General features: G+C 36.3%; 1 protein-coding gene across 1 annotated transcript; it reads right to left on the reverse strand.

The window, feature by feature from the left end:
* Positions 1 to 1,519: 1,519 nt before the first annotated feature.
* Positions 1,520 to 15,245, reverse strand: LOC105038241 (ACT domain-containing protein ACR12). The gene is made up of 10 exons (XM_010913975.2): positions 14,995 to 15,245; positions 8,363 to 8,417; positions 7,539 to 7,661; positions 6,714 to 6,808; positions 5,891 to 5,969; positions 5,740 to 5,799; positions 2,874 to 2,929; positions 2,304 to 2,409; positions 2,127 to 2,195; positions 1,520 to 1,792 (listed from the first exon to the last, which is right to left on the reverse strand). The coding sequence occupies exons 1-10, from the start codon at positions 15,183 to 15,185 to the stop codon at positions 1,730 to 1,732; spliced, it is 897 nt and encodes a 298-aa protein (XP_010912277.1). The 5' UTR covers positions 15,186 to 15,245; the 3' UTR covers positions 1,520 to 1,729.
* Between the last annotated feature and the right edge of the window lie 3,616 nt (positions 15,246 to 18,861).

Genomic DNA, 18,861 nt, shown 5'->3' on the forward strand with positions numbered 1-18,861 from the left:
TATATTTATATCAGTTAATGCCGTTAAATAATTAATAATTTAAAATTTAAATGACTAAAATATTCTCACGGATAGATGTGCAAAAAAAATTTATAAAAATATATATATATAAATAATAATTTCATGAAAATATTCATACAAATTTGAATATTTAGAAAGATATATAAATAAAAAATTTTAATTTAATTTTTATCTATTTTATCTGGATAGATTTAGAACTTCTTACTCTATAATATAGTAATATTTTATATAGTATAACAACACCATGATAATATTATATAATATTTTATATATTAAAATATTATGTTATATTTTATTTTTATGCAAGATGTGACGATTATGTCCACCTTATAATAACATGATATACCTTATATACTTCACAAAAATATTTTTGATAAAAATTTTTAAAATAAAATATAATAAAATTATAAATTTTTATTGTTACACAATATCCAAAATGTACAAATTATTCATCTAATATCATATTTAAATATTTTTTTAAAAATATATTGTTATATATTAGAGAAAACATAGATGACTACGAACTGCTTATTTTTTAAATAAAATAATTTTAATCTATCATTTAATAAAAAAATTATTTTATTTATATAAATTAATAAATTAAATAAATTTATAATTTTAACCATATATATTAATTTTTTTCTATTAAAATAAAAAAACTAATATATTTATATTTAAAAACATATATATATATTTTTTAAATATTTAAATTTACATCAATATTTTTATAAAATTACTATTTATATATGTATCTTCATAAATTTTTTTTACATATTTATTTATAAAAATATTTTAATCTAAATCATTAATTTTTAATGATGTAAGATGATATAAACACATATACAAAAAAAAATATATTTTCTAAAAATATAGATATAAATATTAATTTTTAAAAAATATTTATATAAATTTGAATGTTTGAAAAAATATATATGTAAAAAAAAATTTAAAAAAAAATATTGGGATAAAAAACAGTTGACCATTAAATTTTCCGCTTCCAGTATACCTACCATGGACCACTCTGACGACTGTGGTAATGAACTCGTCAAAGAAACTGAACTAATAAAAGGCAATGGCATCCATTTCAACATGAATTGATGAATTAATTCTAAATTAAAAAAATATCCGACTGTTTTAAGTGTAGAACTTCAAATTTTTATTGCCAGCAGTATAAGATCGAATCATGTAAAACAAATCGGATTGCCCTGTCCTGCCATCCTGGGGTTGTTTTCTAGTCCAAAGAGGAAAGGAGACTACTTCATCCGGTCATCGCTCCCCAACTGGGATGCCAAGACGAATATCAGACCACATGCTAGACTCACAGTTTGCGTAGGTCTCCATGATCCACACGCTTGTGCATGCCTAACACGGATCAGGAAGAAAGAAAGGGGAGAGAAGGGGGAAAAAGACAAAAAAACAAAAAACAAAAAGGAAAGGCCCCACAGCAGCCGAACCAGAATGAGGTTTAACAAATCATACATCTCCAAAGCAACAAATATGTTGAACCTACCAGTGCTCAAAATGGAAGACGAACCATCATTCACAAGATTCGATTAGAATGCATTTCTCAGACATTATACAGATTTCGGCAAAGGATGTAACAGGAAGAGTGCCTCGTGGGCCCCGTAACTACAGAAAATCAGTTCTCTGGAACAATGGAAGGCGACCTGCACCAATTATGGGTCCTGAATTTTACCGGAACAAGGCATCAATAGCTGCCTTCATCTGTTTCAGGCCTTCTAAGGTAGTAGCGCAGACAGTTGGTCAACACCTGCTTGCACAAAAGATTTCCTCAATAACAGGGCGTGAAGAGCTAACTGTTAAGTTAAAGGAATCATATCATGCATCATTCTTTGCCTGAACTTTCCAGCAGCATATTTTTATTGACCTAAGAGTCATCTAATGTCTGCTGAGTTCTAAACTTTATCTGAAACAAATTGACTACTGATTGTGGCAATGCTTGTTCGAGATGATCACATAACACTGTCCTTTAGTTCAGAGCACATTTTCTAAAGAAGTTTTGCATGTGAGGTATTTGACAGAACATATGGCACAAACCAATTGCCCATGATAAAACTGATAAGAAAATACAGAGATAGCCTTACCTGTGATAAGGAGCTGTTCAGTGCTGCACCTCTGTAGCTTACATGGAATTTATCCTTGGCAACCAGTCCCTGTAAAATAAGATAGATATGTTTTTACTTGAAAAGCAATGGAAATGCTGGTTCTAAAAAGAAGAAAACAACAAGAACAAGAAGAAGACGATGATGAAGAAAACATACTTCAGTATCAATCTCAGCTGATTCCACGTCAATATTTATGTCTACTATGACCTTGATTATCTCCAGCAATAACCCAGGTCGGTCAGCAGTCTCAATGTAAAGTAAGCTGCAGCGGTATTAAGAAGTTCAAGGAGGCAAGCTTGTGTCATTTCAAAGAATTCCAGAATAAGGAAACGGTTACAACTTGAAAGAGAAAAAAACAAGGGGAAAGAAAAGTATTTTTCTGCTGTTAAAAAAAGAAAAAGAAAAAGAAAAAAAAAAGGTTTCCCCGCAGAAGGAAGCAAATGATCTCTCTCCAAAGGATATGTTGCAGAGCAGAATAACACGAGAACAAGCAAAGTCTCAATGCATGTAAACCTCTTTCAGTAGTATTTATATATTCTAGAAGAAAAATGTAGAACTAGGTAACAAAATAAAGGTGCACGAAAATGATGACTTACAGGAAGATAACTGACAAAGACATGAACGAAAAACAGAGGGTTTGTATTTAGAACTTTACTTGCATTCAAAGCCAATTTAGTAATATAAAAAACATAAACAAAAAAAAATGCCAGATGTGAAGTAAAAAACCTCCTCTTCGGTCCATCATCTTGAACAAATATATGTGTTGCAATGTCAACATCAAGCTGTCAACAACAAAATCAGTGTCAGGACTTCTGTTTGGAAGAGCTTCCAAGACTACGAGAGCTATCCAAGACAAATAATTTCAAGTCCAGGCATGCACCCAATGGATATTAAAACCTAGTTGAAATCATACCACAAACTTACTGTAACACTCTGTATTGAATATAAATTTGAAGGCCTTATATCTCAACTAACGAGATTGCTGTGATGTCACAATATGCATCCAATTAAGAATCTTACTTTAACAGAGAATTTTACCATGTCCCAGAATAAAGCTACCTAGATTAACTCTTAGGTACAGGGTCAATTAAATGACTATTTTCACCTGCAAGTGTTTGAGTTAGCAACAACTAAATGATGAACAACTCTAGAAGAAACAACCAAGGAAACAAAAAAAACTATAGCTACACTTTTAATATAAGTGTCCATCTCTTAAGACACAAAATATGGATTCACAATAAGAGAGTAACACAATTTGCATTAGAAAAATTTCAAATTTTTGATACTTTCACATAATTATAATGTGCTATGCATCTTTGACTTCCCTTTCAAGGAATGTCACTTACCCCTGTCTTCCTTGCAAGTGATTGAAAATTTATAAAATACCAATCAGCTCTCAATTACTTTATCCTCAAGTCATCAAGTGAAACAGCTCTAGATTATTCTCCAATTCCTACTTACACCACCAACTCTCAGTTATGTTATAGGTATCTTATGTGCCTGCAGCCTTCAAATCATCCTACTTCATCATCCTGATACAATGCTACTAAAACTTTATACAACCATCTTTCAAATCCTCAACGAATCTAACTAGCAAAGTTCTTTATGTTGTTTGATAACTTGGTTTCCAATTGAGTTCAGCATGCCTTTCCATCTCTATTTCTTGCTTTTGTGCACACACCTTTCATGCTCTCAGCATAAAACCTTTAAAGCAATTCTATCACCTACCAAATTACCTCACGCATCCCTTTACCACATGCTCTTGCCTACAAACAAAGCCATCCATGGAATTACGGATATGTTCACCACAAATTTTTAGGGACTACCTAATCAAGACTATCTTGGCCTTGAAAATTCAATGCCTTAGCTTAACTCGTGTCCTTCCATGTTCCAATAGTTTATCATACAGCTCCATTGCATGCCTCATAAATGTAATATCATGATAATTGATAAACCACAGAATCCCCTCTCTTAATACACCTGCCATTATCTATATGTCTAGATTTTCTTATGTTACCTGACTCATACAGATCATAAACCCAAGTAATTATGCCTTAGTGGCTTGTATGCATTATATAGCATTTTCATATTGCTTCAAGCCTCCGAGATTATATGTTCTTGAGCATTTTTTTGCAACAAGGCCTCCATTAGATAAAATTAGGCATAATACAATAATGATAGTGTAAGACTGTCTACATAATATGGCACATCATAAAGTATCTAGTAGTGATCCTTAACATTCATATATAATATCATATAGATGTATGCTGCATAAACAAAACTACCAAAATATTATGTGGCATCTAATTTCTTACTAAAGATTGAAAAAGAGGATAATCACTTGTGCCATTAGTGACGTCCAAGTGAATAGTCCACTCATTAAGCTCATCAAAGTGTTCCTCCTCCCATAATAAGTGATATCAAACCAATACAGTGCACTAATTTAGGCTATCAAAGTGCTTCTGGAGAGCAAAACAAGGAAGTTATCTTTAGGGCCAAAGTGTATATTGATGGGAATTAATTTCCATAACCTTGCCTCTCATGCAATAGAAGAGAAGCAAATAATAAACTCGCAAAAAATGTTCCTTTGCTGAAACAGGAGCAATAGCCCAATAGACTAAACAAGTTCCAAATTTAAAGCAAAAGTTTGAATAAATTGCAGTTTTCAGTTGGATAACAACTTCAAATATACTCCAACATATTCAATTAAAAACAACTAGCTTCAACAGTTCACAAAGTTTTCATGAGCAAAACTGGTTCATATGCTGTATTCTCTTTTTCTTTTATGTTTTATGTGTTGAAACGCAAGCAATCCCATTTGAACCAAGTCTAATAAATGGGTCCCGCCATGTTGTAGTACGGAGAACAGTGTTTATTATTGACAGCTGAAGATTAATTCCTCAGACACTTATATGTTGATAATTTGCAACAAAGAAATCTAAGGAATCTGATTGAGTTTCATGAAGAATTCTAATATTGCGTCAACCTTAAGGCATTTATTGGAGCATATAAAAAAGAATACAAGTAACCAAAAAATTGTGACAACAGCATCTAAACGACTCAACGAACCCCCCCACCCCCCAACCAAAAAAAAAAAAACTACTTCATTTAGAGTTAATTATGGATTAATGAATATTATGAAGGTTTCCTTAATGATGATAAGCATCTCAAGGAGCTGCACTATCACCTTTTGCTGCTTCTCTTTAATTAAGTAACAAATTCAATTCCCTTTCTCCAGGCAATATACGAAAGAAATAAAACTGAATTGAGTGAGAGGAATATTTTACTGCTCATATACGGTCAGACTTTCCAGGTCTGAACAATATCTCTATGTTTTTGTCCTGTCAGTGGCTGGTCTAGAACTTTAGACAGAACATTAACATATGTTGCCTTTGAATTGGTTAACCTAGAATTCAGCAGGAAAGCTAACATATTTAGCCATTGAAGGACAACTTAAAATATCTACAGTCTGACTAATACAAAATTCCAGATCGCTGAACCTAGAAATGACATGGAAAATAGTATCTTTTTTGCATCAACATAGCCTGGTCAACAAAATGAAGTACAAATTCAAGTACCAGAGCTACATTACCTTCTTCTCTGGAGGTTTTACTCCAAAAAACTCGCCCATTGCCAGCTTCTCACTAGATTCCTGCAGAAACAGAAAATAAATTATGCAGTTAAAGAACAAAAAATAGTAAAGTACATGTCAAATCCAGATAAGTATGAAACTAGGAACATACTGGGTGGTACATAAGAAGATTGTTGATAATTGTAAGCCGAATTTTTTCTAACATAGCAGGATCCTCAACCTTCCGTCCCCTGGCACATTCATGAGGCCAACTATTAGACTCCATTAACGGACATCGAATTCATGAAGATAACAATATTAATGGGAAGAAAAAGCTCCAACCATTCAACATCCATAAGATATGACAGGAAACAAACGTGCCCTCATTGGCAATCAGTTCCAGAGACGCATCCACGGATTATATTTGAACATGGAAATGTTGAACAACTCTTAGAAATGGGTCTTATTACAGCCAAAACAGACAAGCTACGGAACAGGCATGCTGTGTCTGGTATAGAAGCAAAGCAAATTATTTGGCACTTTGTGTATGCTAAGGCTACAAGATCTAGTTGCCTTGATTCATTTCAGTGTCCGAAATTTGTAAAATCAAGTTTGATATCTACTTTGTCAGAAAAAAAAAGAAAAAAAAAAAAAGGAAGAAGAAGACATGGACACTGGTAGAAGTTGAATACATCACATGGCCATTCAGATAGAAATACAGTGCATATTCCGGTTGCACTGACTAGGTGACCGAGATGATATGATAATGGTCCATAAATAACAACAAAAATGCCCTTCTTCAGCGGTTAAAACTGATGGTTACAGCTAAGAGGTTTGCAGATATGATAACGAAGTTTAACAACAAGGATACAGATTTATTCAATCAGAAAAATACAAATATGGAAAAGATCCAAGATTCCTTTAGAAAAATTATTACAAAACAGATTTACATGATAAATCACTACAGAATCTTTAATAACAAAAGTATCACTCACGATCGCATAATGAAAAATTTTGTCTGTATAACAGAAGCCTCAGTTGTTACAGTTCCCTTGGCCACATCCAGGCCCAGATCTCTGAGTGCCTTCATCTGTGATTAACAACAACCAATAAGGACTCTTCTACCCAGATTTACAAAGAAAATTGTAAATAATCAAATCATCCTGTAAGTCACAGTGATAAGTAATAAAAACATCAGAAGCACAGCAGTGCAAACCTAATCACTCTCTAAGGATATGCATAATGTTGCCACCAACTGCAACATAACCATAGCTTAACTTTCACCAATGTATTATTTGCTTCAAATGATTCATGTCTCACTCATGAAAACTAAAACCAAGATGAATGTTAATGAAAATAGACAATGGCTGAATGAGTATCTAACAACAGATATTGTCCAAGGTGCTATTACTTTGTAAATCAGTTGACTGACCTTAAAAAACAATGAAAATAATTTGGAAAAAATAATTTTTCACCATAATCTTATTATTGTTTTATGAGTAGAGTGCATCTCTACTGTACAGATCGCTTTTATGTTGTATTCCACAGGTAGCACATAGTTGATCATCTTACTTGTGATAGTGGATGCATCAACTGAAACAAAGGAAAAATTGGGAGGAAAAAATTACAAGATAAAATTTTTAAAGAATAGGCTACATCTGCATGACAGAGAGAATTCCAAAACACAAATTTAAAGATCACAATGTTCTTTACACTACAGAGTTAACAACTGTAACAGAGTCGAAAATTTATCCAGCATGGATATTCTAGGGTGAGGTGCAATTTTTCCTTTTACTGAGGAAAAAAATACTTGACATCACCGTGTCAAGAAGTGCTCCCAGACGGTCCCCAAAACTAAGCTGCACGATTGTCGCATCAGAGTCTGAATCTTGATCTATCAACACCATTGGCATTGGAACTACATCAGTATCTTGGTCAGACATCTGCCACAAAATAATTTTGTCATAGTAGACATCAAAACAATATCAACCAAAACTGTCGAAAGATTTCATAAAAGTTTCAAACAGAAACAAATTGAAAGTACACATACTGCAGATAACCAAGCAAGCTCACTTGCTTTGCCCAAATTTCATAAAATTAAACAGAAGAATATTGCATCTGCACTAGAAACGTAGCTTCGCTGACCAGATTTTCGTACTATACTAGTCTTAGGTTTCCAAATTACACAATTGTTTTTGTTTTAACAATTTTTCCACTATAATCTTTCACCAATTATTTGACTATAGTCTCTGATGGAACAATACATAGATTTTCAAAAGGCACTAGTGGAATGCTTACATTAGTTTTAATTAAACAAGTATATATTATACTAGAAGCTTTAAATTATTTATTATAGGCTCCCAGATCTTCTTTTGGCAATCATGAACCCACATGGTCCTTCAGGCTAACCCATCACACGTTTTGACAGATTCAAAATAAAGATTCTTGATTTCACAGCAATAAACTACATAATTATTTCAGAGCTCCCTGATAACATTAATGTGAAGAGAATCATTAAAAGAAGAGCTGTTCTTTTCCACCAAAGGCATAATTGTACACTAATACAACTGTTCAACTCTTCATAGAGAAGATTGTTGTCAGTAGACAGATAACTTGCATTACAATGAAGGATGTTATGACATACCGACGAGGAAGATCCCAATGCACCTGCTAAATCGATAGAAGATCGAGAACCATTCCTGCAGAGCAAAGATTTAAAATATACTTGATGACAATATCTAGAAAATGCATGGATACTATACATGTAAATCAGTGCAAATACAATTCTCTTCCCCACCAATGAAAATTAGAATTAAATATTATGAATATACAGCAACACCAATAAAGTTCTTCATTTTTTTTTTTTTTTTGCAATTTAAGATAGATGTATAAACAGGGGAACAATGAAGATGACAGCAATACAACATGTATCAGCATGTGGTGCAATGTCCTGTGCTCAACTTTTTGAGAATAAAACTACAATTAACAACACTAAAAGTATTAGAGATAGCAAGTTATGACCCAACCGGAACTGACCTGGTTTGAGCAATCTGGCATAAACAGATCCAGGTCATTAACAGGTTGTGGCCCGACATAACTTGCTTATTAAATGGGTGAGGTTTGGGTTGTCCTGACCCATTAAACCTGCTTTGACCCATTTAACGGTTGGGTTGGGTAATGTTCCTACCATTTTGTTCAACCAATTTAAAACATGTAACCCTTTTATGTTTCACAAATTAAAATCTATTTAACATGTTTAACCTGATTCGGACTATTTATTAAATGGGTTATGCAGGCTGGGTTGGGTAACCTGTTGTTGCGGCCAACTCCCCGTCGCCTGTCGCCGGTAACGAGCACCTGCAAAACAGCGTCCGCATAGACCGGATTTGTGTCCGGTGGAGACTCTCCGATGCTTAAGTCAGAGTGGGAATTGGTGAACAGTCAATTTGCATGTTTAGAACAGCAGAGTTTTGGCCAGAAGTGGCTTACCAGTGCTGCTCCCTTATCCCCTTTTTATAGATGAGATTGTTGTAACTGTCGGACGTGGTCCTATGTTTTACGACGCTAAATCATCAAGCCATAATCACGTAGTGGGTCATTAATTCTCACTGATTGCGCCGTGATATGCGGCTGGTAACCATTTGTGACGGTTATGGTATCGTGTTTATATATTTGGCAGTCGGCCGTTTGACAGTCGGCCATGATGACTCTGCTTTGGTCAGATGACTCTAGTTCAGCCATAATAACTCTGTTTCAGTCAGATGACTCTCGTGAAAGCTGAGCTCTGAAAGTTTTTTTCCTTCAGAGCTTCCCCTTTTGGGATCTCTTGGCTCTTCTTATATAGGTATGAAATAAAGGCCGACCTCGAATATGGGAGCTGACATAGAATTGGGGGGAGCAACTCTGATTATCCCAACAGTTTCCCCCCACTTCCAAGTCCAAGACAGCTTGATGCATTGGACGATGGGAGTCAGCATATCTTCTGCCATGACTTCGAATCCTGATTCTATGGTCATTTCAGTTGATAATGAAAGAAATTTTTCTTTTGTTATCGGACCATAATCTGATTTTGTAGCCTTCAGTTCATAATGAAAGAAATTTCTGTGTTATCTTTTTGAAAATGATCATCATTTGTCATAAATATTTATTGAATATTTTCTGATGGGTCCGAGTTGAGTTGGCATATTCTTCTGTCCGACTGTAGTCGAGTCAGCATACTGTTCCGTCCGACCATAGCCGAGTCGACATGTTGTTCCGACCGATCATAGTCGAGTCGACATATTATTCCACAGAGCTGTCGAAAAAGAAGTCGCACCGACTGCAGACAGCACCGATAGCACCAGAAGTTGTTCAAATCGCCGATGCTTCTTTTCTTTCCGATGAATGAAAGAAAATTTTATCTAAGTGTAGACTATATGTTTTCATTGTCATAGAATTGTAGTCGTATAACCGAATATCGATCGATGAACCGAACATTCGATAGTACTTGTAGAATCATCTGTTCGTCGTATACTCATTTGACGTACTTGTAAGAATTAGGATAAACGGAAATAAGCCGAATACCTCGTATCCGACTTTTAATTGAGTTAGTACGTCAGGTTATTTGATAATCGGTGGCAAGCCGAATATCCTTCGACCAATCGTAGTCGAGTCGGTATAATTTCAATCCGACTTTGGTCATATTGGCATAGCATCCCGCTTAGTTAAAACTAAGTCAGCATAATAGTCATTCAACTAGAGTCAGCTTTTATAGTGAAAAGCCTAATAGAGTCGATTCTCTGACTTTTACAGTGAAAGCTGAAATATATTCTGCACCGAGATGAAGTCGATTCTTTGGCTTTTACAGTGAAAGCCGAAATATATTCTGCACCGAGATGAAGTCGATTCTTTGGCTTTTACAATGAAAGCCAAAATATATTCTGCATCGAGATAGTCAATTTTTTGGTTTTTAAAATGAAAGCCAAAATATGTTCAGTGTCAAGATAGTCGATCTTCTGGCTTTTACAGTGAAAACCGAAATATAATCGGTGTCGAGATAGTCGATCTTCTGGCTTTTATAGTGAAAGTCGAAATATGATCTGTATGTTGATAGGAATTGATTGTCCATCGTTTAATAGTCGGCTGACCTTAATGGGCGATGCAATATATTGAATTCATCGAGTAGTTGCATTCGGGAGAAAGTCGAATAAAATAAAACATCCGTCGTGCTTTTATTAGCTAATTGTCGGAACAACAACAGCATCGTCGTGAGTTTGAATTCTCCGAACATCCTCTTCCGAGAAAATTATTACATTGAGTCGTTATCGTTTCGCCGACTCTTCTTCGGGAGTTATCCCTCAATTCAGTCGTCCGGAGATCATGTTGATCACCCCTGCAGTCGACTGATTATTTATAGCTTCCTCAATTTGCGGTTGAAGTTGTCGATCGGCAGGAGGTTGAGCTGACGAATCTCTCCGAAACTTTCCGAGGTATCCTCGTTGAATCAGGACCTCTATCTCGTCCCTGAGTTGAATGCACTATTCGGTATCATGATCATGATCACGATGGAATCAACAGTACTTCTTCCGATCGCAGCTCCTTGGTGGCGCTCTCATTGGTAGAGGGTGTCGTAGGTATTCTGTTCCTTCGATCTCCATGAAGATCTGCACACGAGGAACAGAGAGAGGAGTATAGGAGTCATACCTGTCGTAATTTGACCTTAGACTCTTTCGAGGCGAGGCTCACTTATTGGATGATAGCTGACTTGATTCGACCGGGGCTTCTTTCTTCTTCTTCTTCTGATCCTTACCTTCTGTTTGACGTCAGTCAAAAGCTCCTTCATCTGCGCGCATATACTTGTATGCACGCTCCAAAAGTTCAACATAAGTCCAGGAGAGAGTCTTGTCCAAAGAATATGTAAATCGAGATCCCTTCAGACCTCTCTTCATGGCCGATATAGCCATATCTTAATTGAGGTCTTTGACCTCAAGTGTGGCTATGTTAAAGCGGGCCACAAAATCTCTTAACGACTCAATCTCTCCCTGCTTGATCAAGAAGACACTGTCAGAAGTTTGTGGCGGCCTTTAACTGGTACTGAAGTGAACCATGAAAGAATGTTCGAGCTGTCCGAAGGAATAGATGCTTCCCGACTGAAGTCCGGAATATCAGGCTTGAGCAGCTTTCCGAAGAGTCGTCGGGAAGCCGATGCACAGGAGGACGTCGGTTGCCCCCTGAATCGTCATGAGAGCCTTGTAACTCTCAAGATGGTCGATTGGATCGGTGGAGCCGTCGTATGGCTCCACTTGTGGCATCTTAAACCGAAATGGAATCGGCTCGTCCAAGATGTGTTGGGAAAGAGGTTGTGCAGTGTAGAAGTCGTAGTCGTTGGAAGACTTCTGACCTTCCACCTGAAGCTGAGCAAGTCGGCGATTGATTTTCTAGAACTTACATTCGTAGCCATCGAATCGCCATTGTTGGGAAACCCCGAGAGTGGATCCTCCCGATGAACTTGAAGGTGAAGCAGAAGGCGTTCGCGGCCGCTTCTCCTTCCTAATACTGTTGTGATGAGAATGAGAGGGGGAACGTCGCAAGCGATGAGTGGCACGTCAAGAGTGCCGAGAATGCCGTTGCTCGTCTCAACGGGAGCCGAGACGATCGCTCCTAGGAGGGAGAAGGTGATCACCGCAGGTGGCAGCAGCTGTGCCTGGACGGCACCAACTGTGCCACCAACTGCTCCACCGGTGGTTGTTGCTGTTGCTGGGTTTGTTGCTGCTGGAGGCTCTTGACTGCCTCCATCAAGACGTTCATCTACTGTATAAGTGCAGCGATCTGTACGTCCGTGATGACCACAGGACGTGAGGAACTAGGCTCTGCTACTGAAGGAGGGGGAGGAACCTCTTCCCGACAAAAAAAATGCCTTGCCGATCCGATTGCAGTCGAATGCTAGACTCTGATTTTTGCCATTGTGTATGATCCTGCCCCCCTTCCTGGCGTGCCAATCTGTTGTGGCCAACTCTCCGTCGCCAGTAACGAGCACTTGCAAAACAGCGTCCACATAGATCAGATTTGTGTCCGACGGAAACCCTCCGATGCTTGAGTCAAAATGAGAATTGGTGAACAGTCAATTTGAATGTTTAGAGCAGCAGAGTTTTAGCTAGAAGTGGCTTACCAGTGCTGTTCCCTTATCTCCTTTTTATAGATGAGATTATTGTAATTGTCGGACATGATCCTGTATTTTATGATGCTAAATCATTGGACCATAATCACGTAGTGAGTCATTAATTTTCACTGATTGTGCCGTGATATGTAGCTGGTAACCGTTCGTGACGGTTATGGTATCGTGTTTATATATTTGGCAGTCGGTCGTTTGACAATCGATCATGAAGATGGTAAGTCGGCCATGGTGACGATAAGTCGACCATGGTGAGTCGGCCGTGAAGACGGTCGGTCGGCCATGAAGATGGTGAGTCGGCCATGATGACTATGCTTTGATCAGATGACTCTAGTTCAACCATAATAACTGCTTCAGTCAGATGACTCTCGTGAGAGCTGAGTTCTGAAAGTTTCTTTCCTTCAGAGCTTCCCCTTTTGGGATCTCTTGGCTCTTCTTATATAAATATGGAATAAAGGCCGACCTCGAATATGGGAGCTGACATAGAATCGGGGGGAGCAACTCTGATTATCCCAACACCTGTTTAATAAGGTAAGGTTTTGAATTGGATTTTTGGCCGATTTAATAAATTGGTCAGGTTTAGGTTGACAGATATTTAACTCGAGTCTTAGTTGATCCAACCTGCATTCAAACTGACACATATCCAACTTGATTGCCACCCTTAATTGCTATTACTTTTCCGCACTACTTTAATCATTATTATGGACCATCGGCCATTGCATTATTCCAAATCTCTTATGCAATGCACCTAATCAATCTTGAGAGTTATGCATCAAACAATTCGGACAATTATTGATTTTCTACGAGTATTATGAATTTAAACAAATTTTGCAAACAGCAATAAGCCTATTATTCAGATCCTTCCGTGGGACACAGAGGAACCAAATGACTGATATCATATTACATGAGGATAAATAATTCTAATCAAATCAAGAAAGAAAGAAAACAAAAAGGAATAATATCACAATGTAGTTACTGCAGATTCTTTATCAAGAACTCAAAGCTCAGTTGAATGGAGGTGCAAAAAATTGTGTGTGTTGTTTGGGGGGGGGGGATATCCCCCGAAGCATTTGACTCATGACTAGAATCGAAATTGAAATCAAAATCAGAATGAAGATTTGAATTCTTAGGAGAGAGTCGGGATTGGATTTTTGGGGTATTGGGCCATTCCCATTCTGAATATTTCCATTCTGCCCCAGAATCAGAATCGGAATGAGACTCTCCCCAACCAAATGGTTGGAATGGGAGCCACCCATTCCCATCCCAGACCCCAACTCCCTTCAACCAAAAACCCCCTAGTAGAGAACGTTCTATCATCATAACAAACTCCCTTCAACCAAAAACCCCTAGTAGAGAAGGCGTATCATCATAACAAACCATACCAGTTATATGCATATCTTCACATATAATCAACTGCTGGCTAAGAGCATCCTATCCTTAAGAATAAGTAGACAAAGAAAAGGTGGGAAACAGCTCTAGATAAGAGGAAATGACAATTTGATCACGGCTTGGATCATCAAGAATCCAAAGACCAACTAAATCAAACCAAACCAGTTGCAATGAATAAAATCCACAAACCAAAGGCCAAACCCTATTTTAGTCCCAAAATAAATAAATCGATAGAAAGAGAGAGACCATCGATTCTTTCAAGAACCTGAGGATCAATTGAACCAAAGCAGATGTAAGAAGGAAAATCAAACCTCGCTGTTAACATGGATCTTTTCACATCAAAACAACTGCTAGAAAAGGCATTTTATCCTTCAACCACAAAATTTAGTCCTACACAATTCTTCATCAAGAAACCAATATTACCCAAAACAAACCAGCAGCAGCAAAAAAAAACTCAAAAGCCACAGGTCCCAGTCTGCTCCCAACATAAATAAATAAAGAAAAGTCCACATAAAACCACAATAAACGAACTCATACCACATACAAACACTCGCAATTACAGAGAAAACCGCAAGAAACGGAAACAATCACAACCACAACCGATCACAAAATCACCGCATTCCAATCGCAAACCCTAATACAGAATCACAAAAAATCACAACAGAAACGAAGAAAAACGCCAAGAAATTACGATCTAAGGAGAGAGGAGAGGCTAAGAGCTGTGGATCCGAGCTCACCCACGGATCTTTCCAATAAGCTCGCTGCTGCTTGACGCGATCGATCCATGGAGGAAGGGGAAGGGCTTGGCGATCCCCACCCGGAGGGAGTGGGAGAGGGCCAGCCCTGGGCCGGAAAACTTGGAGAGGCGGAGAGCAAGAGACGAAGAGGAGAGAGAGTGAGAGTAGAGGAAAGCGGCAGCGATAGCCATCGCCCCGAAGTCAGCTGTTACAAGGAGCGGAAATGGTAGGAAACAACGGACGTGCGGAGGGTGCGTTTTATAGGCACTGCCGCGTTGGTCTTAAAAAAAAAAAAAAATACATACATATATATATATATATATATATATATATATATATATATATATATATATATATATATATATATATATATATGTATATATAGTCACTCGTCCTCCGGAGGAGCTGGGAGGGCCGTCCCTCAAAGAGTAATGTGTCGTGTTGTCCACCGTAGGATTTGGAATGGTCCATTGGACCTGGTCCAAGTAACAACTTGACCTGGGCCACGTCAGATGATATTGGTACACATAATGTAGAAGAAGAATATACCTGTAACATTTATTTTGGATATTCCTGCGGGAATCAAACAGGTTGACCCACTCAACCTACATCTTCTAACAACTTACAAAGCTTCGATCTAAGTCCCAACCTATGAATCTATTGCTCTAAAAAAAGAAAAAAATATTATGGTTGATATTATATGCATGTAGGAAGGTGAAAAAAGATCCACAACCCTTGTCATCGTTCTCTTGCATCAACATGTTGGGCGTGGTTGGTATCATGGCCTGTTTGATAAGATACGAGATGATGCTCTAGACAAGATAATTGCAATCTAATCTTTCTAACAATTATAATCTTATTTATGAGAAAATTATAATAAAATATACATATTAATATGTTAAAATCTATATAGGAATGTTTAGGGGTAAATGACGGATAGGATCACAAGGGCATTACATGAAGAAGATAGCTTCTTCTTTGCATGACCAAATTATCTAAGATTATGTAAGATTTGATATTTAAATCATTTGTGCATAGCCATTGTTCTTATGACATTTTAGTACATTGTTTCGTTGATTTTGGGATAAAATTTTATACCAAAAAACAAACTAACATGCCTCCCAAAAATATGCGTAGATACACAAGCATCGGAAAAATATATATCTATATTACATAAACCATATACAAATGCCATGCCCACAAAACATGTGACCCATGTATGAACATATGGGTGGAAATATGTTAACTAATTCACCTAAAAATGTATTCATTGATCTATCTCTCTTTAATTTTCTTGAATGACAAATATTTGCACCATTTTAGATATACAATATCCTATGAAAAATATTGCACTAGCTTTAGGATCTCTAAGAATATATTGAGCAAGAAAAGCAAAATCATTCCAAATCACCAACAATAAAATCAAAAAATTGATAAGAGATGAGAGAGAGAAAAAAGAACAGAGGAAAAGAGATGGGGGAGATAGGAAAGGAGGGAGAGAGTAGCAGTAAGCAGCAGCTGCCATAATAGAGCTAGAGAGGGAGGAGAGAGGATTTTTGAAGCCTTCTCTCCTTTGTACATTGGAACAGGAGTAGAGCCCCTATTTCAAAAAGAAAGATATTTATCAACTTTATTTAAAAATAATAAATGAAATTGGCATAATCTACTAACTTTGCTTAAAAAATCAAAAAAAAATATATAAAAAGGGGCTGATTCCCTATTTCCTTTGAAATAAGGGCTCCACCCCTATTTCCATGTATGGAGAAGAGAGGACTTTAAAAACCCTCTCTATCCCTCTCTCCCCCTCCCTCAATCCTATTTCAGTGGCTGCTGCTCACCATTAGCCTCTCCATTCCTCCTTGCCACTTTCTCTCTCTTTTTTTCTCTTTTCTTCTCCCTCTCTCCATCTCTTCACCATGCTCTCCCGCTCTCTCCCTCCCTTCTTCCCTCTCTCTTTTCCTATTTCTCTCTCTTTTCCTCTCTCTCTCTCCTTCTTCCTCTCCTTTCCTTCACTGGTTTTTCTATCAATTTATTCCAAAATAGCACAATATGAGAGCATACCATACCATATCACTTGCCTACCGACAGGTGTCGGTTACAGTACTATGGATCATGATATTGAGGTTAGTAAATATATTTGGTCGTATTATATATTATATAGCATAATCTAGCATGTATTTTTATGAGATTCATGTTGGATGAAAAGCTTGCTAGATTTGGTCTAGCGGATATGATTCTAATTATTTTTTGTGGATAAAATTTAATTAGTTATACACATAAAAGGTACATGCATGTGGACAATGTTCAAGCTCTATTTTCTATATTCACTGTATGATGTTATTCATGTGAAGACTATATTTGTCCTTCCTCCTATGTGAGTTTGACTTGGAAGCTTGCAGATAACCTATGAAAATGAAGTAAAAGAAAGATGGAGGATACTCATAAAGCTAATAGAGGAAGGGTTTAGAAAACTTGTAAGCTCCAACAATCATTTTTTCTTTATGTTTTCAAGCATCTGTATGATTTCTATGGGGCCTTCTTTATCAATATTATTGGTCTTGTTTCTTGCTACTTCATGAATAAATATAAAATTTATATTTGGCAGATATTTTCTTATGGTTTATTTGTTGATTTCATGGGATCTCTTATGATTTTTATTGAATAGGTTAATTATATAACTTTACAAAATCTCTCTTTTTTTTTGTTTGCTAGGAAAAATATATGCAATTATTCAATCTCAAATGAAGATATTTATCTATTACAATAGGAGAAAAGAAGTTTGTTTATCTTGTGCTTGCTCTTGAATATTGCAAATATATATATGATGGTCATGAAATTTTCCATTATAATCATCAATCTGGGTAAGGGTAATAAAGTAACATGGATCCATCAACTTTGATATTTGGTGGTTGATAATGCAAGAAGGGAGAGCATGGTAGTAGCAACAATAATGATGGCAATTTTTCAAGATGGTTAAGAAAGAAAGGGACACTGAGGCATTCTCAACTTAAAATGAGAGGAGGGACAAATAGCTGACAGCCATAGTAAAGAGTATATAGTTATGGTGATGATTATAATTAAAGAAAAAGTTGATCAAGCATGAAGAAAAAAGAGAGAGTAGAGAGAGAGACAAAGCAAACAATAAATATGAGGAGGATCATGATGATCATAGGGACAGTTGGAGTAGTGAACAAATGAAAGTGGTGATAGTAAAGAAGGGACATGGATCGACTATTTTTATGGATGAAGAATAGTAGAGAAAGATAAAAGCAACAATAATGTATCAAACTTTTGCCCCTTATCTTGGTTGCAATCATGAAAATGATAGTATTACATGTTAATATCAATAACTATTTTCAAGCTATTAAGGTGCATGGATTTGAATCATCTATTAATAAGAATGGGCACTTTCTTCGATGATGTGACAAGAATTTTTTCTTGTAATAGGATATCATTCAATGATATAAAATACAAAGTACATTCTATTTGCATCTTTTATCATTGCTATATGATAGATGATAGAAAATTCAAGAAAATTTAGTTAAAACTCTTTTTCCATTCAAAACCAACCACCTTGTTACATCAGATGTGAGCTTGAATTGCATAATTAATAGAAATTTATCACATATCCTAAAAACATGGGTTTTCTATAGCTAGGGTTTAAGAAGATTTACATTCTTTCAAGCTTTTTTTTTTGCTTATTTTATCAAATCTGGAAAAGAATGGAAGTTGGTAATCATATCCAAATAATGCAAGATTTAAAATTTTATTAAGCAAGTGAAAAAGGCAGTTTTGTATCCCCTTTTCACCTTCTTTTTCATTTGCATAAAATTATTACTTTTAATATCACATGGATCTCACAAGCTT

Source organism: Elaeis guineensis, chromosome 1, assembly GCF_000442705.2.
Source record: "Elaeis guineensis isolate ETL-2024a chromosome 1, EG11, whole genome shotgun sequence".
NCBI classification, from domain to species: Eukaryota; Viridiplantae; Streptophyta; class Magnoliopsida; order Arecales; family Arecaceae; genus Elaeis; species Elaeis guineensis.